The sequence below is a fragment of the Salmo trutta genome, chromosome 32, assembly GCF_901001165.1.
Source record: "Salmo trutta chromosome 32, fSalTru1.1, whole genome shotgun sequence".
In the NCBI taxonomy this organism is placed as follows: domain Eukaryota; kingdom Metazoa; phylum Chordata; class Actinopteri; order Salmoniformes; family Salmonidae; genus Salmo; species Salmo trutta.
Window position 1 is genome coordinate 7,539,561 of NC_042988.1, and position 24,505 is coordinate 7,564,065.

Genomic DNA, 24,505 nt, shown 5'->3' on the forward strand with positions numbered 1-24,505 from the left:
TTACTTTCTGAATCAACTGGAATTGGCCTCAACCCTGGTGCATCTGCGGCTAACATCCCTAGCCTAATCTTTTATTTAGGCTACTGAAGTTATTGTATGACGACTGTAACGCCCAGTGTAATTTTTTTTTTAAAAAGGATAGATCCTGATTATTCTGTTTTTTTTGTAAACAGAATATATTATTTAGCACAATATTTTCTTCCAGACTGAATTGAAATGCCCCTGATCTCTCTTATCCGGCCATCTCTGGACAGCATGGTGATGTCTCTGGACAAGCCTGGGCCAATAGGGACGTGTGGAATTTGGACATGCAGTGGAGTGGAGCCTCGAACCGGTATCGGAGTTTCTGCCCTAACCCCTGTGGGTTGTGCAATCACACGCAATATTTTTAACACGTCATTTTCCCATTCTCACATCTGGGCTGGGTTAACCAACACTACGTCTCCTTTCCAATACCACCCCACAACAATTTCATAAGACACTCTCTTTATTCACTCTCTCCTCCCTCTGTCTCCTCTCTTCAACTCTCACCCTAATTCATATCTCTACTCGCTCTCCACTACTCCCTCGCTCTTCTACTTTCCCTACTCTCTTGTTCCAACATTCCATCCCCACTTAACCCTTTTAAGTCATAGCAGTGAGGCTTTAGCCCCACTTTGGCGTCCCAGCAGCACACATTCTGTCACACATTCTGTCTCTCCGTTCACCAAGAAAAACAACGCCGGCCGGGGAAGTCAAAGCACAGAGAAGGGCCCGGGAATACAGGTCTTCGTTCTCAGTCTGGTCTGCACCCATTGAATCGTTTGCTTTGAATCAATCACCTGCGGCCCAAATGTATTGCAGTTTTAGTCCTACCCCTTTCAAAGAAAGCTGTGGGTGTTGCCTGGGTATTGCATCGAGTTATCTGTATTTAGTGTCGTCGTCCCCCACCCCCCTTTTTTCCCTGGAAAGCAGCTCTGCTTCTCCTTGTATGGATCGAAGCTCCCATGTGTGTTTTATTAGCAAAGAAAACGGTAAATCCTTTCCAGGAAGCCAGGCGCTAAAAAACAAACAAACATGAAAAATTGGGTTTGACAAGACATCAAATCAAATTTATTTATATAGCCCTTCTTACGTCAGCTGATATCTCAAAGTGCTGTACAGAAACCCAGCCTAAAACCCCAAACAGCAAGCAATGCAGGTGTAGAAGCACGGTGGCTAGGAAAAACTCCCTAGAAAGGCCAAAACCTAGGAAGAAACCTATAGAGGAACCAGGCTATGAGGGGTGGCCAGTCCTCTTCTGGCTGTGCCGGGTGGAGATTATAACAGAACATGGCCAAGATGTTCAAATGTTCATAAATGACCAGCATGGTCAAATAATAATAATAATCACAGTTGTCGAGACTGCAATAAGTCAGCACCTCGAGTAAATGTCAGTTGGCTTTTCATAGCCGATCGTTGAGAGTATCTCTACCGCTCCTGCTGTCTCTAGAGAGTTGAAAACAGCAAGTCTGGGACAGGTAGCGCGTCCGGTGAACTGGTCAGGGTTCCATAGCCGCAGGCAGAACAGTTGAAACTGGAGCAGCAGCATGGCCAGGTGGACAGCAAGGAGTCATCATGCCAGGTAGTCCTGAGGCATGGTCCTAGGGCTCAGAGAGAGAGAGAGAGAGAGAGAGAGAGAGAGAGGGAGAGAAACACCGGATGAGACAGGAGAAACTTACTGCAGCATAAATACAGGAGGGTTCAGGAGACACTGGCCCCATCCGACGATATTCCCGGACAGGGCCAAACAGGAAGGATATAACCCCACCCACTTTGCCAAAGCACAGCCCCCATACCACTAGAGGGATATCTTCAACCACCAACTTACCATCCTGAGACAAGGCCGAGTATAGCCCACAAAGATCTCCGCCACAGCACAACCCAAAGGGGGGCGCCAACCCAGACAGGAAGACCACGTCAGTGACTCGACCCACTCAAGTGACGCACCCCTCCTAGGGAAGGCATGGAAGAACACCAATAAGCCAGTGACTCAGCCCCTGTAATAGGGTTAGAGGCAGAGAATCCCAGTGGAGAGAGGGGAACCGGCCAGGCAGAGACAGCAAGGGCGGTTCGCTGCTCCAGAGCCTTTCCGTTCACCTTCACACTCTTGGGCCAGACTACACTCAATCATAGGACCTACTGAAGAGATGAGTCTTCAGTAAAGACTTAAAGGTTAAGACCGAGTCTGCATCTCTCACATGGGTAGGCAGACCATTCCATAAAAATGGAGCTCTAAGACATGATGCCGAATCTTAGTTTCCTGTTCCTTTCTCTCGCTGGGAACACATGAACTCAGCAAATAAAGAAATGTCCCTTTTTCAGGACCCTGTCTTTCTTTCAAAGATAATTTGTAAAAATCCAAATAACTTCACAGATCTTCATTGTAAAGGGTTTAAACACTGTTTCCCATGCTTGTTCAATGAACCATAAACAATTAATGAACATGCACCTGTGGAACGGTCGTTAAAACACTAACAGCTTACAGACAGTAGGTAATAGTTTTAAAAACTTAGGACACTAAAGAGGCCTTTCTACTGACTGAAAAACACCAAAAGAAAGATGCCCAGGGTCCCTGCTCATTTGCGTGAAGGTGCCTTAGGCATTCAATGTCCGTACTGTGAGACGCCTGAGACAGCACTACAGGGAGACCGGACGGACAGCTGATTGTCATCCCAATGGCAGACCACGTGTAACAACACCTGCGGGACAGGTACACAATGGCAACAACAATTGCCCGAGTTACACCAGGAAGGCACAATCCCTGCATCAGTGCTCAGACTGTCCGCAGTAGGCTGAGAGAGGCTGGACTAAGGGCTTTTAAAAAATAAATATATATATAAATATATTTATATATAAATATATATATATTATATATAAATATATTATTTATTTTTTTTATTTTTTTTCACCTTTTATTTAACCAGGTAGGCCAGTTGAGAACAAGTTCTCATTTACAACTGTGATCTGGCCAATATAAAGCAAAGCAGTGCAACACAAACAACAACACAGAGTTACACATGGAATAAACAAATGTACAGTCAATAACACAATAGGGGAAAAAGTATATACAGTGTGTGCAAATGGCGTGAGGAGGTAAGGCAATAAGTAGGCCATAGTAGCGAAGTAATTACAATTTAGCAAATTAACACGAGTGATAGATGTACAGATGATGATGTGCAAGTAGAGATACTGGTGTGCGAAACACTTAATAAAAACAATATGGTGATGAGGTAGGTAGATTGAATGGGCTATTTACAGATGGGCTGTGTACAGCTGCAGCGATCGGTTAGCTGCTCAGATAGCTGATGTTTAAAGTTAGTGAGGGAGATATGACTTCAACAATTTTTGCAATTCGTTCCAGTCATTGGCAGCAGAGAACTGGAAGGAAAGGTGGCCAAAGCAGGTGTTGGCTTTTGGGATGACCAGTGAGATATACATGCTGGAGAACGTGCTACTGTTCTACTGGTGGGTGTTATCGTAACCAGTGAGCTAAGCTAAGGCGGAGCTTTACCTAGCAAAGACTTGTAGATGACCTGGAGCCAGTTGGTCTGGCGACGATAGCATACAGGTCACAGTGGTGGGTGGTATATGGGGCTTTGGTGACAAAACGGATGGCACTGTGATAGTCTGCATTCAGTTTGAGTTGTGTTGGAGGCTATTTTGTAAATGACATCGCCAAAGTCGAGGATCGGTAGGGTAGTCAGTTTTACGAGGGTATGTTTGGCGGCGTGAGTGAAGGAGGCTTTGTTGCGAAATAGGAAGCCGATTCTAAATTTAATTTTGGATTGGAGATGTTTAATATGAGCCTGGAAGGAGACACCTAGGTATTTGTAGTTGTCCACATTCTAAGTCAGAACCGTCCAGAGTAGTGATGCTAGTCCTCACCAGACATCACGGTGTGTCACAGCATCATCGGACTGAGCTTGTCATTGCAGGCAATCTCAATGCTGTGCGTTACAGGGAAGACATCCTCCTCCCTCATGTGGTACCCTTCCTGCAGGCTCATCCTGACATGACCCTCCAGCATGACAATGCCACCACGCACAGAACGAGCAGTATGGCAGATTCCCTGCAAGACAGGAATGTCAGTATTCTGCCATGGCCAGCGAAGAGCCCAGATCTCAATCCCGTTGAGCACATCTGGAACCTGTTGGATCGGAGGGTGAGGCCTAGGGCAAATTGCCCCCCAGAATTGTCCGGGAACTTGCAGGTGCCTTGGTGGAAGAGTGGGGTAACATCTCACAGCAAGATCTGGCAAATCTGGTACAGTCCATGAGGAGATGCACTGCAGTACTTAATGCAGCTGGTGGCCACACCAGATACTGACTGTTACTTTTGATTTTGACTCCCCCTTTGTTCAGGCACACATTATTCCATTTATGTAAGTCACATGTCTGTGGAACTTGTTCAGTTTATGCCTGTTGTTGAGTCTTGTTATGTTCATACAAATATTTACACGTGTTAAGTTTGCTGAAAATAAACGCAGTTGACAGTGAGAGGGCGTTTCCTTTTTTGCTGAGTTTATTACAGAATCCTGACAACATATTCCAGAATCATGATAGTTTTAAATCTGTGTTCCAGCATTCCTCAGCTGCCTGGTTACAGCAGATGAGACAGGGAGCCATGTGACCTTCGGGGGTTAAATCTGTCTCCTTCCCCAAATAAGAAGGAATCCTCAACCTTGTTCTATAACAAATCTTTTATTTTCCGGTTGATTTCAGCCATCAAAACAGTGTACCGAAAAAGGAATTCATATGCAAAACCCATTGTCTGAATAATCAAGGAATTATATGTTATGAACCTAGCAAATATGTAAACCAGATGTGTCCTACCTTTTGGTAGGGTTGTGAAAACAAGCCTTGTTGTTTTGTCTGGGTCTGTGCCCCAGTTAAAACAGCCACAATTGTTTACAGAACTTTCAAATGCAATATTCTGCTATTCTTCCTGACTTATCTCCTCTCTGCAAGACAATGATCCCCCATTGCAGCGAGGTCAAGAATGATACCACTCTCCTCCCCCATCCGGCCCAGTTTAGAACCTGTGGAATATGCTGGTCCAGGGTTGTGTCCCAAATGCCACCCTATTCCCATATAGTGCACTACTATTAACGTCAAAGGTAGTGCACTATGTAGAGAAAAGTATGTAATTTGGGACGCAGGTCAGGTTTTTGGGTTGGCTGGTGGTTTTGTTTCAGTGTCTATAGAGTCAGGTCTGTTATCGGGGAACCCAGAGAGGAGCCTATCAGCCTGGCCGGCCTGGTCCGTACGCAATCGTCATACAACCAGAGTTATTTACTGGGTTCTACTGCCTTATCTCCCACACCAGTGGGCTAATAGTGGGGGGAAGAGAGAATGGAGGCTGGGGTAGGGGAGAGAAGGTTTGTGGGAGGGGATAGAGAGTATTGGGGGGGGGGGGGTATTGAGTATGGGGAGGGGGAAAGTGGTCACTTGTTCGGGCGGGCATCCGACCATGTGTTCCCCAATGAAAAGGAGCAACACTGTGGAAATGTGCCTACAGGCAGAAATGTGGAGCGGGATGGTGGGGGCTGGGGGTGTGCGAGTGCAGAGGTGTATGGATAGGGTACTTTTGTGTGTGTGTATAGGGCCCCCTTCAGAAATTGAGCATGCTGTCAGATTGGCAATCCAGGCGAACTTGAAGCCAGCCTACTTTAAAGTTGCTTCTGTCTGGCTGTGTAACCGAGTTAATATACTATACATGGTGGATCAACATCCAGTCAAAATAATGTAGTACTATGATCACTGTTCACTTTAAAATGTAGACAATTTTCTGTTGAAATGTAGTCAATGCCACTGTTGGATTGCATTTCGATTGTGGACATTGTTGTCCTTGTAGAGAAGACTAAGCTGAAATGGCAAGAAGCTGCGGTATGCAGGACATGAGAGCTTACCATTCTCACATAAACCCCTTCTGATTCAGATGGTCTTAACCGCACAATATACAGTGCCTTCAGAAAGTATTCACTCACCTTGACTTTTTCCCATGTTTTGTTGTTACAAAGTGGTATTAACCCCTTAAGGTCGATGTCCGCGCCCTGCGGAAATCTAATTGGCATAATAAATTTAAAAAAGCCCATAAAATTCTGTCAGTTTAAGCTAGAGAGACGTTTGTTTGCATGGGATGCGTCTCGATCCACCGCATCTGCAGTGAAAGGTGACCGAGCTAGAGCATTGTATACGCGCAAAGTTTATTTTTCTCAAATTTTGTGCACAAATTTGTTTACATCCCTGTTAGTGACCATTTCTCCTTTGCCAAAATAATCCATCCACCTGACAGGTGTGACATATCAAGAAGCTGATTAAACAGCGTGATCATTACACAGGTGTGCTGGGGACAATAAAAGGCCACTCTAAAATGTGCAATTTTGTCACACAGCACAATGCCACAAATGTCTCAAGTTTTTAGGGAGTGTGCAATTGGCATGCTGGCTGCAGGAATGTCCACCAGAGCTGTGTCCAGAGAATTGAATGTTAATTTCTCTACCATAAGCCGCCTCCCCCGTCATTTTAGAGAATTTGGTAGTACTTCCAGACAACATGTATGGCGTCGTGTGGGCGAGCGGTGTGCTGATGTCAACGTTGTGAACAGTGCCCCATGGTGCCGGTGAAGTTATGTATGGGCAGGCATAAGCTACGGACAACAAACAAAATTGCATTTAATTGATGGCAATTTGAATGCACAGAGACACCGTGACGAGATTTACATTTTTACATTTGTCATTTAGCAGACGCTCTTATCCAGAGCGACTTACAGTAGTGAGTGCATACATTTCTTTCTCCGTACTGGTCCCCTGTGGGAATCGAACCCACAACCCTGGCATTGCAAACACCATGCTCTACCAACTGAGCCACACGGGACCATGAGATCCTGGGGCCCATTGCTGTGCCGTTCATCCACCGCCACCACATCAGGTTTCAGCATGATAATGCACGGCCCCGTGTCGCAAGGTTCTGTACACAATTTCTAAAAGCTGAAAATGTCCCAGTTCTTCCATGGCCTGCATATTCACCAGACATGTCACCCATTGAGTATGCTTGGGATGCTCTGGATTGACGTGTACAACAGCGTGTTCCAGTTCCTTCCAATATCCAGCAACTTTGCACCGCCATTGAAGAGGAGTGGGACAACATTCCACAAATCAACAGCCTGATCAACTCTATGCGAAGGAGATGTTTTGGGCTGCATGAGGCAAATGGTGGTCACACCAGATAGTGACTGGTTTTCTGATCCACGCCCCTACCTTTTTTTATTACGGTGTATATATGTGATCCAACAGATGCATATCTGTATTCCCAGTGAAGTGAAATTCATAGATTAGGGAGGGCGTAGTGAATTTATTTAAATTGAATGCTTTTCCTTGTGAACTACAAAATCTTTGAAATTGTTGCATGTTGCTTTTATATATTTGTTCAGTGTATTATGACCCCTCTATGGAAAGATAAGACTCTCACGAACTTGGTGGTGTTATTTCTCTATGGCCCCCCCCCACAAGCGTCTTGGGACTTGTCTGAAGTCTATGGACAACAAACACAATTGATGGTGTTCTCCGTTTTTGCTCTGCGACCCCCACAAGCGTCTTGGGACTTGTCTGAAGTCGGTACAGCCGATCTGCCAACTTCTGTCTGTAGCATCCGAACAGTTAGTGTGTAGCCCAATCAAACACACTCTGTGCAAAGGTGACACACTCACGAACACATACATGTCGGTTGTTTTGCTCTAGGACGTCCACAGGCCTCACAAGACATCTGAAGGTTCCCCCTCTACCAGTTTGTCCCTAAAATAAGGGATCTTTCTTATATCTCTGAGAAAAGGTATTTTTTTTGTGGATGATTTGTTGTTCCATGTCATGAATCTGTTATTCAATGCATTTGTATGGGCTATTAGCAGTAACACATTTATTTTCATCAAAACATTTTTTTATACAGTACCAGTCAAAAGTTTGGACACCTACTCATTCAATGGTTTTTCTTCATTTGTACTACATGGAGTCATGTAGTAACCAAAAAACTGTTAAACAAATCAAAATATATTTTAGATTCCTCAAAGTAGCCACCATGTGCAAAGCTGTCAAGGCAAATTCTTGGCATTCTCTCAACCAGCTTCATGAAGAATGCTTTTCCAACGGTCTTGAAGGAGTTCCCACATATGCTGAGCACTTGTTGGCTGCTTTTCCTTCACTCTTCCGGTCCAACTCATCCCAAACCATCTCAATTGGGTTGAGACGGGTGACTATGGAGGCCAGGTCATCTGATGCAGCACCATCACTCTCCTTGGTCAAATAGCCCTTACACAGCCTGGAGGTGTGGTTTGGGTCATTATTCTGTTGAAAAACAAATGATAGTCCCACTAAGCGCACACCAGATGGGATGGCATATCGCTGCAGAATGCTGTGGTAGCCATTAAGTGTGCCTTGAATTCTAAATAAATCACTGACAGTGTCACCAGCAAAGCACCATCACACCACCTCCATGCTTCACAGTGGGAACCACACAAGCCGAGATCATCCATTCTCCTACTCTGCATGAACTGTAGAATGGCTGACGTTTTACGTGCTCCTAACCAACTGTGCTATTTTGTTAGTTTTTTAGCGTTGTTTGTAACTTATTTTTGAACTTATTTTGTACATAATGTTGCTGCTACTGTCTATGACCGAAAATAACTTCTGGACATCAGAACAGCGATAACTCAAACTGGAAGAAGCTTTTTCCTTTAACGAGTCAGACGCAAATTATATACCGCTTTCTTGGGAACAGGCCCAAATCCCCACCGTTTGCGTGAAGAAAAGACGGAGAAAAGGGGGGCGGAGGTCAGGCCGCCTTCTGAGAATTTGTAGGCGAGCGAGTAAACCCCCACTGCCATCCGTTCTATTGGCCAACGTACAATCATTGGAAAATAAAATCGATGACCTACGATCAAGATTATCCTATCTACCAATATGTGCCCTTTGCGAGGCATTGGAAAACCTCCCTGGTCTTTGTGGTTGAATCTGTGTTTGAAATTCACTGCTCGACTGAGGGACCTCGCCTCCACTTATCTGTATGTGTGGGGTACTGAGATATGAGGTAGTCATTCCAAAATCATGTTAAACACTTATTGCACACACATTAACTGCAACTTTGTGACTTGTTTCCCATTTTTACTCCTGAACTTATTTAAGCATGCCAAAACAAAAAGGTTGAATACTCACTGACATTTCAGCTTTTCAATTTGAATGAATTTGTAAAAATGTCCAAATACATAATTCCACTTTTGATACTATGGGGTATTATTAAATCTTTCATCTTTAATAATAGCTTTTATCAAAGGCTCTCACTATCCTTCATCACTTGGTCTAAACATACTTTTTTATACAGTAGAGGAATATGTAGGCCTGAGGCGTGTAAGTCATTGTAGAGGATTGGCCCACCCTTGATCTGACCTCATTATAAAACATGTTTTGAAGGGGCAATCTGGGATTCAAACAGCAAAGCAGGTCACCCCACCACTGTTTCAATGGCTGTAGGCCTATATCATTAATTTAAAACACATATTGCCCTTTTTTAAGCTATGTTTCCCTGTCAGTGCTTTTAGCATGTTGGTCAAATAAAATTGTATATTTCACATGCTTCGTAAACAACCGGTGTAGACTAACAGTGAAATGCTTAGTTACGGGCCCTTCCCAACAATGCAGAAAGAGTAATAAATACACAATGAGTAACGATAACTTGGCTATATACATGGGTTACCAGTACCGAGTCATGATGCAGGGGTACGAGATAGAGGTAGTAATGTACATATAGGTAGGGATAAAGTGACTTGGCAACAGAATAGACAAACAGTAAAAGCAGCGCATGTGATGAGTCAAAAGGGTCAATGCAGTTAATCTGGGTAGCTATTGGTTAACTATTTAACTAACTATTTAGCAGTCTCATGGCTTGGGGGGTAGAAGCTGTTCAGGGTCCTGTTGGTTCCAGACTTGGTGCATCAGTACCGCTTGCTGTGCGGTAACACAGAGAACAGTCTATGACTTGGGTGGCTGGAGTCTTTGACAATTTTTAGGGTCTTCCTCTGACACTGCCTAGTATAGAGGTCCTGGGTGACAGGAAGCTCGGCCCCAGTGATGTACTGGACCGTACACACTACCCTATGTAGCGCCTTGTGGCCGGATGCCAAGCAGTTGCCATACCAAGCGGTGATGCAGCCAGTCAAGATACTCTCAATATTGCAGCTGTATTACTTTTTGAGGATCTGAAGGCCCATGCCACATTTCTTCAGCCTCCTGAGGGGGAGAAGCGTTGTAATGCCCTTTTCACGACTGTATTGGTGTGTGTTTGGACCATGATAATTAATTCCTTCGTGATGTGGACAGCGAGGAACTTGAAGCTCTGGAACTGCTCCACTACAGCCCTATGGATGGGGGCGTGCTCTTACCCTTAATTTCCTGTAGTCCATGATCAGCTGCTTTTGTCTTGCTGACATTGAGGGAGAGGTTCTTGTCTTGGCACAACACTGCCAGGTCTCTGACCTCATCCTCATCGGTGATCTGGCCTACCACCGCCGTGTCATCTGCAAACTCAATGAAGGTGTTGGAGTCGGACCATTCAGAAGAGCCCTGGATAGCTCCCGGTATTTTTCTAGCAGGAATGGAATGGGTTTGTAAATGCCCTTCCCAGACATCTTCATTCCTTGCCCTCTTCTCTTTCACCAGCTTCTCTTCTCTCGGCTCCTCACTCCCCCTCTCCCTCCAATTTTTTTCCCGCCTCCTCACTCCCTCCCTCCGCCTCTCGCCTTGCTCTTTCACTCCCGCCTTCATGCTGCGCCATGAAGGCTAGTCATGTGACAGGGGAGGTGGGCGGGATCTGTTTTTTTTTCTCTCTCTCCCAGCACATCAAACCCTTTGTTCTCCACTAAACCCTGCCCGTAGACACACACACACACACACACACACACACACAGGCTGACTGGAAGAAGTGCTTTCTCTTCCTCTCTCCACCCTCCCTCCCTCTCGCTCTTTTGTCGCTGCTAAAAGCAGCATGTGGATCCTGGCTCATCCCACACTGCTAATGGCATTTAGATATGCTCATGTATTTTAAAGAAGGGTGGGTTATTTTTTTTTCTCACCATGCGCTCGTTCCATTCCCTTTAATAGTCTGATGTTATTTCCTTTGACGGTTCGGCCCCTGTTACCTCAGCGACCATGACGATTACCACCCGCCTTTTATATCCTGTGTTTTTGTTTTGCCTCACTGCTCGCTGCGTTCATTTCCTGGTTCGGCGGGTTTCTCGTGTGTGTGTGTGTGTGTGTACTACTGACTGACAGATGTAAGCTTCTGGCTGACTTCTGACGATATCTGAAATATTTATCAAAGTGTTCGATTTTCACATAAATCATAAGGCATTTGGTTTAATGTTGGAGTGGTGGGCTAGGTTTATGTTTGAGCGCTATATTGAGCATGAGATTCCATTTTATTTCTCTGTGGTTTACCAGCTAGCCATCATCTGGTGGTCTGGCATTCCTTTACTATGGACATTACTACTGTCTGGCCACACGCGCGCATGCACATGCGCACACACACACTACAAAACAGTAGATCTGTGGCGTTACCATTATCGCAATATTTTGTCCATGCCAAAAATTCAAATGCGATGCAAATCAACTCTTTGGTCCTTTAAAAAGCTGCTGTATGAAAAAATTTTGGAAAATAAAAACGAGTATCATGATACTGGTATCGTCTCGGCCTTGCAAAACAGCTCCCATTCCTAGGTGAGAGCAGAGTAGAGACAAGTGTGAATGACTCACCCCAGGTGAGAGGACAGGACCCCACGCGTCAAGGTCACACACACTTTCCTACCACAACGCCAGCCCATACTCCTTACTGACGTTACTCTGGATTTCTTCTCAATGCCAGGCAGTGTATCCTTATCTTTCCGCTAGGGCTTGTTTCACGCAGACACGGCCTCCCAGAGCTCTGTGACCCCTCTGTATGTGTCTCTGAAGTCAGGCCTCTCACAGAGACGCAGGAAGTGTGTCAAATAAAATATCTATTTTATTTTTTTTGTCACATGCTTCGTGAACAACGGATCTAGACAAACAGTAAAATGCTTACTTACGGGCCCTCTCCCAACAATGCAGAGAAATAAAATGGAGAAATAATAGAAAAGTAATAATAAATACACAATGAGTAACGAGAACTTTGCTATGTACCCAGGATGCCAGCACCGAGTCGATGTGTAGACGTACGATGTAGTTGACGTAGACATGGACAAATAACTAAGAATAAAGTTACTAGGCAACAGGATAGATAATGAACAGCAGCAGCAGTGTGTGATGGATGGATCTATAAGAGGGAGCCTCACCAGAGAGGATGGCACATGGCCACTTAATCTCTCCTCTCTGGCCGAGGGGAGACAAGTCCCAGACTGCGTGCACGCAACCGAGAATGTCAGCTAAAAGTCAAAAAAGAAAAGCGAGTGACTCAATGGTATATGTTTGGTAGCTACTAATCCACAGTGTGTGTTTTAGTGAATATCAGAGATGGAGATTGGCACTTGTTTTCCTGATGGCCACCACACAGAGAATTGTATTGCAGTATTGTCAGAAAGTCCGAGGAAGAGGCCTGTTTTGCCGGACGCCCTCGCCGGCTCCGAGCGCTTATTGAAACGAGTCGTGGATAAATGTAAAAGGTATTTAAAGGGCTTGTTATAGGTGAAGAACCTCGGCGGGGTTTCTGGAAGTCTGCAGGGGCACTTCACATGCCCTCTGTGAGAGTGTTGTTATTACACACACATCGTGTTTTATGTGGGAGAGACTTCTTGTCGGAGCTCCTGTCCTGGCGTTTTGTTTTTTAGATTGTACTTGTGTGTTTTCCTGTGTGGGTGTTTCTGTGATTGTCAGTGTTATTGGTTGTCCCTGTACTGGTGCTTTTGCACTGAGACTAACCCCTACACCAGTAGGTCACCAGTGTTTTGTGTAATTGTTTCCATCAGGAGTGCGACACTAAGACTTGGGGCGAGCAGAACCAGCAACCTCTGCATCATTCAAGACGGTGTCTCTCTCTCCCTCCCCCCGCTTGCTCGCTCTCACTCTCTCTCTCTCTCTGTGTGTCTTGTGTGATGGAGAGAGAGAGAATGTGATTGTGGCTACTTCCTGTATGCCTGCTTCCTGTTCCTGTGTGGATCACAGTCAGGAGCGGGGGACTCATTGTGTCGCTTCAGCAGCAGGCAGGCAGCAGCCAAAACTCCTCCCTCTGTCCCTTCCTCTCTCTCTCTCTCACCCTCCCTCTCCACATCCCTACTACACCCAGCATTCTCCCTCTGTCCCTCCCTCTGCCCTACAACGCATGGTTCATTCTCTCGCCCCTTCACTGCCCCTGTTGGTTGACTGCAGTACTGCAGTACATTGCGTACTGCCCCTCCCCCACACTCACCACAGCCCATGTGGAATTTTTTTAATTGAAGAGAAGAGACTTGGGGTAGAAAAAAAGCACTCTTCATTTAAAATGGACTGTGGACTCAGGGGTCCTGGTTCAGATTTGTGTTTGTTTGGTTTTACAGGAAGAGTTAATTGTTTCTCTCTTATAACTTGTCTTTGGTTCCCCATCACCTCCCTCCCCACAATGGCCTTGTTTATAGGTCCATGTGTGCTTTATTGCTAATCAGAATATAAAATACAGCATCTCTGAGTAGCTGATTTATTCAGTCTTCTGAAATCCTCCCATATGTTTTTGCTCACTGGCTACCTTTATGGAACTGGCCACGTCACACTCTAGGCTTATTTTCCTGTATCACACTAACCTTGGAAATGGGAGGCTGCCTTACTTTCCTTTTCCTGTGTGTGTGTGTGTGTGTGTGTGTGTGTGTGTGTGTGTGTGTGTGTGTGTGTGTGTGGTGTGCTAATTTAGTCTGCATGTGTGCTAATGAAGAGCGGGAGTATACATGCATGTTCTCACATCATTTTAGCATGTCTTTTTTTTTCTTCCTGGAGGAACTGTGAAGAGAGAAGGCTGTATTTATATCCAGCCGTCTTGAAAAGGTGTGCGTGCAAGTGTAGACAGGCGACGCTTTGGAGCGTTCGCCTGAATGTATGACATGAAATCTGAGTCTTGGAAATACATTTTACATTGCCACATTCTGAAAACAGCATATTTTGCAGTACTAGGCCTACGTCTTCCTCCTAGGCTTTAAGCCTCTTTGTGTCTGTGTAAGAGATTCTGGGCGCCAGAACACAGCCCCTTCTAAACAAAAAGTGACCTTGTTCGGTTGGTCTGTATTGATTATTGATAGCTGTAAAGAGGGTGAGAATGAAAGCCGTAGGGGGGGGGGGGGGGGGTGTTTGGGAGAGTATTGAACCAGCGGCCCTGTCCCAAATTGCATCCCGTCCCCTATGTAGTTCACTGCTTTTCACCAGAGCCCTATGGGCCATGGTCAGAATGAGTGCGCTAAATGGGGAATAGGGTGCCATTTGGGACGTATACATAGTGTGTGGTGAGAGGTTGTCCTCTAAATTCCAGCCAGAGTAGATGAGGAGAGGGAGGAGGGAGAAAAATGGGGGTGGAGGAGGAGGGCCTGTAGCAACAGAGGCCTCACTGGTCTCCAGCCATCTCACCAGACTGATAGGAAAGTGGGTTATGTAACGTTGGCTCTATAGAAAGAACATAGCAGCCCTCTCTTTTTGTCTTTCGTTCTCTCTACATGCCCCTTCACTATTTCAATTTCTGTTCATCTCTTTTCCCTACCCTCTCTCTTAACCCCATTGCACTGATTTCTTGCCCTCATTGTCCCTGTCGCCCCATCCCACCCTCATTTCTCTGTCGCTCTCCCTCCTGGGACAGATTGTGATCGAGGGTAATCTCGAGTCATTTCAGAGTTCACAGGGACATCTTCCGACCCAAAATGTCCTTCGCTCACAGCTCCATCGTGTGGAACTCTTGGCTTGAACACAGCACATTCAGGGTAGGGGAGGCTACTACTAGGCGTGCAGGCCCCGGTGTAGAACACATGGGAAGGGGTTCAGTGGAAAGGTGCCAGCTACAGTTTTGTAACTAGGTACATGGCGTGCTGCTGCCGCTGCTATTGAAACGTAAGAGAAACAAACTAAGTCGAGCAGCTCGGGGAGCCAAGAAAAAGTGCCGATTTAATTAGACTAAATGTCATCAGTCACTGGGGGAGTGTGTGTGTTAGGCATGGGCATTTGATTTCACTGTTCAAATAATATCCCGACTGTTTTACTTCAATGGGGACTTGTTTGCGTGACTCAGGACAGGTGGTGCACTTTGCTTGTTGGCGGGAGGGGGATTTTCCATTGATTAGAAATCTCCCACTTCTCTTGCTTCACATGGAGCCTCTGACTGTAAAGCTGCTTTGATTGACCTACCAATAACAAGCTAGACGTGTGAAGTGTCTATAGGCTACCGGTGCCTCTTTTTTTTTTTTTTTTTTTTATGTTATGGGGCGCATTCATAGACCTGTTGTTTTATTATAATTTCAAATGATATGGTCTGCCCTGGAATATAGCAATGTCACATAGATAATCAAATACAATTTTAAACAAACGTACATTTTTTTTTATATAAACTTGTAAGTAACCAAATACTGACGCCCGTTCGAACAAATAACCGTGCCCGTCCCGTATGTGTGTGTGATAGCTTAGGAAAGTCTGTGGCTAGCGTTGTGAATGGAGGTAGATGGATGTTTTTGAGGCTTTTTCCCCCATTAGTGTTATTTGTGTGACGCCCCTTTGCTTCATTCTAAAAGGCCTGGTCACTGACCTCTGAGCCCTCACTGACCTTCCTCCGAACAAGCAATCACACTTCCCACACACAATCTCTCACTCTCTCTCACACTGACACGGACACCCCCTTCTCTCCTGCCTCTGCTCTGACCCTGTCCTCCTCTCTCTCTCTCTCTGCCCTACAGATGGAGACGTGCGGAGGGGCGCTACGCGGTGGATAGAGCCTCCATAGTCAGCCACTGGAACTGGCTGCAGGCCCACGTGTCTGACCTGGAGTACCGCATCCGCCAGCAGACGGACATCTACCGTCAGCTCCGCTCCAACAAGGTCAGCGCCACCGCAATAAATACAACCCTGGGTCTTAACTCTGATTACGATTATTCTTTCTAAAGTAATTCAATGTTTCTCTATGGTCAGCACCCTCAGTCTCAGCCACCTGGGTTGCCCTGGCAACAAGCCCAAGAGTGGAGGGGAAGGGGAGGGGGCGGACCTGGTGAAAGTCATGATGTCATTGGTAGATGGGGGGGGGGTGTAGAAGCATGTCACGTGACCTAACACGTCTCTCGCACCCCACGCTCAAAGTAACTCGGCTCACACCTCAACGACGGATGAGAAAAGTGGGAACGCTTTGCTCTTCTGTTTGTATCAAGAGTATGTTGCATACCTCGATACCTCTGACATGTCTGTCTGCTTTTATCCCTCACTCTCTTCCCCACTCTTATCCTCTGCTTCGCACTCTTTTTCTTTCTCTCACTCCATCCATCCATCCATCCATCAGTGATTTCCCAGTGGAATATCTTAGCCTTCCTGGTTAAATTTATAGCAAATTGCTTCAACAGCTTGTTCATGGTGCCCCTTGTCTGTGGCTACACCAAAACCAGTTACTTTGGTGCAAAGCCACTGTTACCTCTGGTGTTATGATTCAGAAGGACTGAAGAGCTCACCCTGGCCTATCTGCGCTCTCGTAGGGTTCCATAATGCTGGCAGAGACCTCCCTCTTTGACGTGTCACCCGAGGACGGGGAGGTGAAGGCGGAGCCTGTTGGTTGCCCGGTAATGCAGGTAAATGAGTCTGACGATGTAACTGTCCAATCAGATCCTCAACAAGCCTGTGTCTTAATTTCTTAGACGTCAACTCGCGTATCCTATTTATGCCCTAATTTTAGGCGAATATGTCCACGGTTCAGTTAGTACGTCATCCTCTTAAGTAATGTCGTATGATGTACTGTATCAAAGAGAAAGGGAGAGCAAATGCGACTTTTCCACTTAGCGTGGTCCCTCCCTACCAGTTCAGGGGAGAAAGAGAAGGGAGAGGGAGGGAGGGAGAGAGGACAGCGCTCAAGATGGCACCCTGGCACTGTGCCCAAAATAGAGAGACGGGAACAAGACTCGCCCACAGAACCCCAACCAGTCTCCGGGACTTGGGAGGGAGGAGGAACTACTATCTCGGGGTGAGGAGGGGGAGGTCCCAAAACAGTGGTGGTCTTTGTTTTGTCATGCCAAGTACCGTTGACCTTTCTATCCATTCAGTTGTGGCGCGAGGAATTCACGAGGAGGTTGTTCAACTGTTCTGGGCTTAGGCTGTAGTGGAATGGAGTTGAGGAGGGTGGGTTGGAAGAGTTTAGAAGGGGAGTTCCATGGTATCCGTGCCAACCTTGTTTTTGGTTCCAGGAGTGCGGCTCAGACGGTGGGGCGGAGGGTCCCGGATCCGTGGAAACGAGCCTGAGGAAAGGGTGCGCGTCTGGGAGACAGGTCAACGGGATCATCAACAGGTACGACACAACCGAATGAACCCTCTTACCCGTCCACTTGGTGTGTGTCCTGCAGGAATGCCAACCATTCTATGCCAACCACTGTGTCTGGACAAAGGGGTGGGTTGGTGGGTGGGGACATGATCCATGTGGGAATTGCAGCTGCTCACTGTCCTTCCCAAACATACTACAGGTTTTGTGCACATGTGTTCATGCTGCTGCTGTTGTTTTCCTCTAGTGGGATGCAGAACTGTAAATGGAAGTTATTTGTGTCATACTTAAATAATCCTTCTGTCACCGAGTAATACGTGTTCACACTCATTATAGTGATAAATGGGATGGGCGTTTCCTCCCATACTGTTACACTGAGACCTACCAAATACTCAGTGGACAATCAAAACATAAATCCATAATGAACATAATCAGTAGTAGTAATATACGGACTCGTGTATTGCGATGTTGATGAGTGACTGTCCCTCCCTTCCCTCCAGCTTATGTCGTGTGTCTATAGACCTACATTGTCCATATGTATTAGTGCTGAGCGATTAACCAACATTTCTGTTATTTTTCGTTTTTTAAACTAGTTGACCGACAACGGTTCAATTATCTGAATTCCATTTTCTTCTTTTTTTCTGTGAGCTCAATGCGCACATTGCACAGTTTCTCTGGAGATGAGTCAGATCCAGCCTGAACTATGCAATGTAGTAGGGAGTTGTAGTTTCCAATTGGCCGATATTGTAGTAAACCACAAAGAGCATAATCCATTGTACATCTACTTGTTCGGTCTCTGTTTCTTTTATGCCTGCTACAGAAGAGGCAGAACAATGCGTGATTGTGAGGGGATATAGAGAGCAGCTGTCGCTTCGTGGTATCTCTACCTGAAAATACATGATCTAAGTGATTTGATAGTTGGTATTCAGCAGTCATAAAAGTATGCCTTGTTTACCTTGAGGAACTACAAAATAGGGATTTTTGTCAGAAAGCATTGGCAGCAGCTCTGAGATGATGACTTGGACTGAAATAATAAATTAATCAAATGAAAAATAAATAATATACACAACTGCAATATTTTATTAAAGTAAATGATGTTTAATAAGTGATAAGCAGTACTGATGGGCAGTCACTACCATCATGGGACTTTTATGAATTGTTTTATTTTCTGTGTTACAACATTCAACCCAAATAAGCGAACCGACCGTAAAAAGCACTAATCACTCAGCCCTAATATTTATCAGCAGCTCGTGGATGTAGATTCACAGGGTTTCTCTGTCTTCTTTCGTGTAGTATTGATGAGTAACTGTCCCTCCCTCCAGCCTGCGGCCTGGTTCTCCAGAGGGATCTGACCCGGAGGAGCAGCTGAAGAAGCAGCAGCAGAACCAGCCCTCGTCCCAGCCCCAGCTATTGTGCTCCCCTCAGGACGACACGTGTGTGTCGGCCCGAACACGGCCCCTCCTCAGCTGCAAGAGACGACGCCTCGTCAGGCCCAGCACCGTCACCAACCTCAACCGCAAGGTTGGTGTGTGTGCGCGCTTTACTGTTTGTGTGTGTGTGTGTGTAATGTTTTTGTGTTGGTGTGCTTTCACTGCTACATTGTCATATTGTGTTTTCAGCTCTTTTTCTTTTTTTTACTGGGTAGCGAATGGGTGTATTGTTTGCTGGTATGGCTCAGTGTTCTTGAACTACAGAGTGGTCGGCTGATATTTTGTCTGTGTGTAGCCTATATATTATGTGTGTGTTTATAAGGATATGCCATCTGCAATGTGTGTCCTTTTACTCATGGGTGGTGGATTGGTGTGTGTGTACATTTGTTCACGGCTCGACATTACGGCTTGTCCGGGGCACGTAAAAATAAATATCAGACGAGCAGAATATAGAATACTGTAGTAAGTAAAAACAATCACAGTATCAAACAAATACAAACGTCAGAATTGGACCAGAGTATCCTCCACATGCGTTGTTGTGCTCTGTTTTCCCAATTTATGCAGAGCGCATCAGAATAGAATTATATTGCGTTGACTGGCGGGGTATGTCAATCACTTTTGAGATCGAAGCGCAGAACTGCACGTAGCCACGTTTGCTCATATTCCTCGCTAGTTAGTGTGTTATTTGATGAGGTATAGCATATCTTTGGTCAGGGTTCGCATGGTCCTGAAAAGTCATGGCGTGGGCATCACCTGGTGTGTTCCAGTGTGATTGGGTCCGAAGAGAGAGAGGGAGACATTTACAGCAGGAAGGCCTGTAAAATAACGATGGACAAACCGATAAACTAAAGAACCAATTCAAAACATATGGTGTTGCCTGGCTAGTTATCTCAGTAGTGAACTGTTTAGCTTAAAGCATCATATTAATGTCGTTGTCATGTCCGATGTCCTAAAAAAAAAAAACGTTCCAGCAGCACTCGTCGTGAATAATGAACGGGTGTGTTAATAAACCAAAGCTAAATATTGCTGCTGTAAAACTGCCTCTCAAGTACTCAGAGTTGAGAAATAAATCTTGACACATTTGGAAAGTTATATTAAGCATTGGCCGTGTCATTCTGACAACGTTAAAATATGTGTATGATTAGACCTAGCCCAAATGACAAATGATTCCCAATGCTGTCAGTAGATCTCCACTGAAACCTGAATATTTTAGCCTTACAAGGCAGATAAACATGTATTTGTTAGTTACCTTGCTTGAGGTAGCCAACTTTAGCCATTTGGTCCCATTTGGTCCCTGATTCGTTAACTTATGTTATAAAGACAAAGTTATTAGTTGTAATTGTGATGTTGCAATATTTTGTCAGCCAACCATCCTCCAGGAGAGCCTTAAAGGGGCAGTGTTCTATTTTCAGACAGGCTTGCATATGCAAAGAAGCCTATTGGCAGAGGGTAGCCTACATTTTTGCGGTTCTCTGTATGGTAATAATAATGATAATTGTATTTTGTAAAGTGATTCCTTGCATCATACAATGCCGTTTTTAGCTTTCCCTTTTAGCCCATGGTGTTACAGACCATAATTATTTGGGGGACAAGTGACTTGAGCTTTCGGACGAGTACAAAGTCAGTCCTACTTGTCCAAAGGGCAAGTGGCAGCAAAAAAAACAAGTGAATGTATGCCGGTCTGTGTGTGTCTTGAGTTACAAGTGTGAAAGGACATGCGAGCGTCTGTGTTTGTGCATTAAGTGTGATTACACGTGGGGAGTGTACGTGTTTGTCAATGTACTGACTACAGCATATGGGGTTAGTGGTGAATGACTGCCAGCCCTCCACGCCAGTACATTTTAAGGATCTGCATTCGAACTCTCATAGTGAGAGAACACACCCTCTGTGTGTGTGTGTGTGTGTGTGTGTGTGTGTGTGTGTGTGTGTGTGTGTGTGTGTGTGTGTGTATAGGCTAGATGTCTTCTACCTCTGCATTCTCCAAAGAGGTCTATTCCTCCATGTGAAGTGGCCTTGGAACAGGTGGCTAGTCTTCAACGACACAGGTAGGGCTGAATGCAGCTGACTCGTGTTCTGTTTAAAGCAGCGGCGTTATATCTCGGACTAGGAGGAGCTGCCTGACAGACGCCCACAACTCAAAGCGGTTTGACTGGACAGGGGGAGCTTATCCCAGATCAACACTCGTACTCTGTTCAGTAAAAGGAAACGCTGCCATAACGGGAACGGGCTGTGAACGAGCTCTCCGCTCAGCTCCTAGCGCTTCAGATCGTTGTTAAAGCGTTAAACATAACAGGAACTCTGGCTTATCTTGTTAAACCAGCACCGCCGCAGTTTCAAAGGCTTTACCCTACGTTATGGCAGGAAAAGCTAAGCTAGTGGTGCTATGTATCTATGTTTTTATTTCTTAAACAATTGAATCTGGTCCCATTTTGTTTGCCTTACAAGAAGGCAGGTGTTGTAGAAAGTACCCATGTTTAATTTTTTGAGACTTTGATGTGCAACAGTATGTTGTTGTTGGAACAGGAATATGATGACTAGCTCAATCCGAGCTACTTCAGAGATGGTTTCCCTCTGTTTACATGTTCCCCATGTGTCTGGATCTTACCCGTTTGTCCTTGTTGTTGCATTGAGAATTTGCACTCACTCGATTACTTAGACCTACCCGGTTAAATAGGGTTAAAGAACCATCCCTGTTTCCTTCCCTTCCCCTCCCTCTCTTCTCCAGGGCCAGAGACTGAGCGTACCGGGTCCTCGCTGCGGCTGCGAGGTCAACCCCCAGTGTATGACGTGTGGCGGCCGCACCCTCTCCTCCTCTGACGTCCAGTATGAGCGCCCTCTACTGGAGAGGCTGTCCCAGTTCGACCCCTGCGTGCACCCCATCCTCTCCCTCACAGACGGTAAGATTGATCGGTTGGTTGACGGATTGATTGAATTTGTTTGATCATAAAAATACATCCAAACCCGCTCCAGCCGGCGACAACGCACGCCTAGTAGCTACGTTACGCCACATCTTCTCTCTCACTGTTGTAAGTAGCTCTGCCCTCGTCATGCCCTGGGTCAAGGGCTAGGGGTTGGCTAACAAGGGACAGAGGTTGCTGTGCCAGCTTGTGCTTGCTGGGTAGTGGAGCAGCATAGTTGGTTTATAAGTGATAACGATCCAGCATTGACTACTTAGGCGCACCACGTTATATAGACTGTTTTCTAGGCAGAATTTGAGCTGGAGCTTTGATGTATCAAGAACTTGCAGCACCACCAGCTTCAATCCAATCAAGGGGCATTGTTCCACACATGTCATGTTCCGTGTATTTCATTCTGACTCTGATTTCCACTAGTGAGCTCCCTCCCACACTTCTCTACTGCTGTAGTAAAGGCCTGTGGCCCGGACCTGTGATGTGGGCCTGCCAGTGCTTAGATTAAAGGCAGGGGGAAATAGGATGTAGAGTGCAGGATGAAAGCAGGCCAAATCCTCAGGGGGGGGTTGGCGGGGGTGGAGGGGCTTCTAGAGCTTCCAGTCTGGAACTGCTGAAGTCCTCCCCCTGGTGGATTGCGGGAGAAATCCACTCTGACGCTCTGTCAAACCACTGCTGCTCACTGCATCCACCCTCGCCCTCTCTCGCAGTCCCAGATGTTCCTTTTCCACATGAGAGGAGCGAGCTAGCTAGCTAGGCCTGAGAGATGTGAAAGCGTCAAAAGTCTGCAGCGTAATGAGGTATAAAGGACTGGCTGGAGATGGATGGTGCAGTCAGAACTAGGTCAACTGGTGAGAGGGGATGGTTGGTAGTTGAAAAGGCAATGCAGTCTGACCATTCAGTGCTACTGTCTGTCTGTAGGTGGTAGCGAGGGGTCCAATATGGCTGCTGTAGCTGGCACACACAATGGTGTTGGCCTTTTTTAGTAGTGCACGGTTGATGGGGTTTGTAGTTTTTACAAGTTTGATCTGATCTGTAGTTCCCCTAGAATCTACGCCTATACAGTTCTCGATACCTGATTGGTGGTTCGTTTCTATTTTGCCGGGACAATGTGCCTTGTTTAGGTGTGTGTAGGTAGGTTTATTTGAACATCTTGGTACAATTTGATGTCATACAATGTAAAACACAATGATCAGCCGAACTATATGGACAGTGAATTATCGATACGTCGTAAGTCATAAACAACATAGTTTGAGAGCTCTTGCCAAGAGCTTATAAAGCTGATTAAAAAAGAAAATTTATCTGCTGCTAACCACAAACCCCCATGTCCCTCTGTGTGTTTGTGCAGACGTGACGATGAGTCTGCACCTGCAGCGCGTCCTCAAGTCCCACTGGAACAGCCGGCCGCTGGAGAAGATCAAACCCCTGAAGAAGCTCTCCCTGAAGCACAAGCTTTCCGTGGGACGCCCCCACGACCCCTCCGCCTCCTTCACCCCCAAAGACAAACACAAGATGACCAACTCCCTCCTCTCCACAGTCCGTAAGTAAAGCCTCATCACCTCAACAAAAAACCAAGGCTGAGACTTTAAAGCCAAGCACCGGGTTATTGCCTCCCAGTGTGGAAGGCTCGTATAGCCATTTGTCCCTAAGCATGTTCATTTTCTACACCTTAAACGTTGTGTAACGCAACAGACCCTAATGTACACTGTAAGGCGACGTACAGGAAGGTTCTCTTAGTTTTGCAAAGCTCTTAATATGATCAGTATTGGCTGTTCATATACCTGTGTAACAACACGGAACGTACGAGGCTCCACCAGCCTGACAATTCTCAGTCCTACATAACAAGTTTATTTTATTTGGTACTCTGTAGTATTCAGGTGTGAGGTGTATGTGGCCCAGCATTTCCTGGTAAATACAGTGACTCAGCTGCCTAAATGACAAAGCGCTTTCCTCTGTGCGATTGATTGAAGAAGCTTCGGTAGTTTTCTGCTTCAAATGCATGGACCCTATTCAGAGAGCACAGATGGAGGGAGCATGATACACCGATAATCATTTCATTACAATGTTACATAATCCAGAGCTCTGCAGCACAAGGTTAAAATGTACGTTTCTAAGCCAGTTTTGTTTGCGTTTTTACGCTCACGCAGACTCACTCACAGACCTGGCTGAAAATATGACCGCTTTAGTGTTGTGGTGGAGTCTACTTCACCAGGATGTTTTTACAGTCAATTAACACTGTTAGACAAAATCAGAAATATATACACTGCTCAAAAAAATAAAGGGAACACTTAAACAACACAATGTAACTCCAAGTCAATCACACTTCTGTGAAATCAAACTGTCCAGTTAGGAAGCAACACTGATTGACAATAAATTCCACATGCTGTTGTGCAAATGGAATAGACAACAGGTGGAAATTATAGACAATTAGCAAGACACCCCCAATAAAGGAGTGGTTCTGCAGGTGGAGACCACAGACCACTTCTCAGTTCCAATGCTTCCTGGCTGATGTTTTGGTCACTTTTGAATGCTGGTGGTGCTTTCACTCTAGTGGTAGCATGAGACGGAGTTTACAACCCACACAAGTGGCTCAGGTAGTGCAGCTCATCCAGGATGGCACATCAATGCGAGCTGTGGCAAGAAGGTTTGCTGTGTTTGTCAGCGTAGTGTCCAGAGC

At 45.8% G+C, this 24,505-nt stretch overlaps 1 protein-coding gene across 4 annotated transcripts in view; it reads left to right on the top strand.

The window, feature by feature from the left end:
- LOC115170941 (KAT8 regulatory NSL complex subunit 1) overlaps positions 1-24,505 on the top strand; it is a 78,867-nt gene that overhangs the window by 47,337 nt on the left and 7,025 nt on the right. For 3 of the 4 annotated variants that reach the window (XM_029727343.1, XM_029727342.1, XM_029727344.1), the window contains exons 3-8: positions 15,934-16,075; positions 16,717-16,809; positions 17,419-17,519; positions 18,812-19,010; positions 21,645-21,816; positions 23,177-23,368. In XM_029727343.1, the coding sequence (XP_029583203.1) occupies positions 15,934-16,075; positions 16,717-16,809; positions 17,419-17,519; positions 18,812-19,010; positions 21,645-21,816; positions 23,177-23,368 (899 nt within the window). The remainder of the gene's footprint in view (positions 1-15,933; positions 16,076-16,716; positions 16,810-17,418; positions 17,520-18,811; positions 19,011-21,644; positions 21,817-23,176; positions 23,369-24,505) is intronic. The other variant, XM_029727345.1, reaches the window with a different exon arrangement.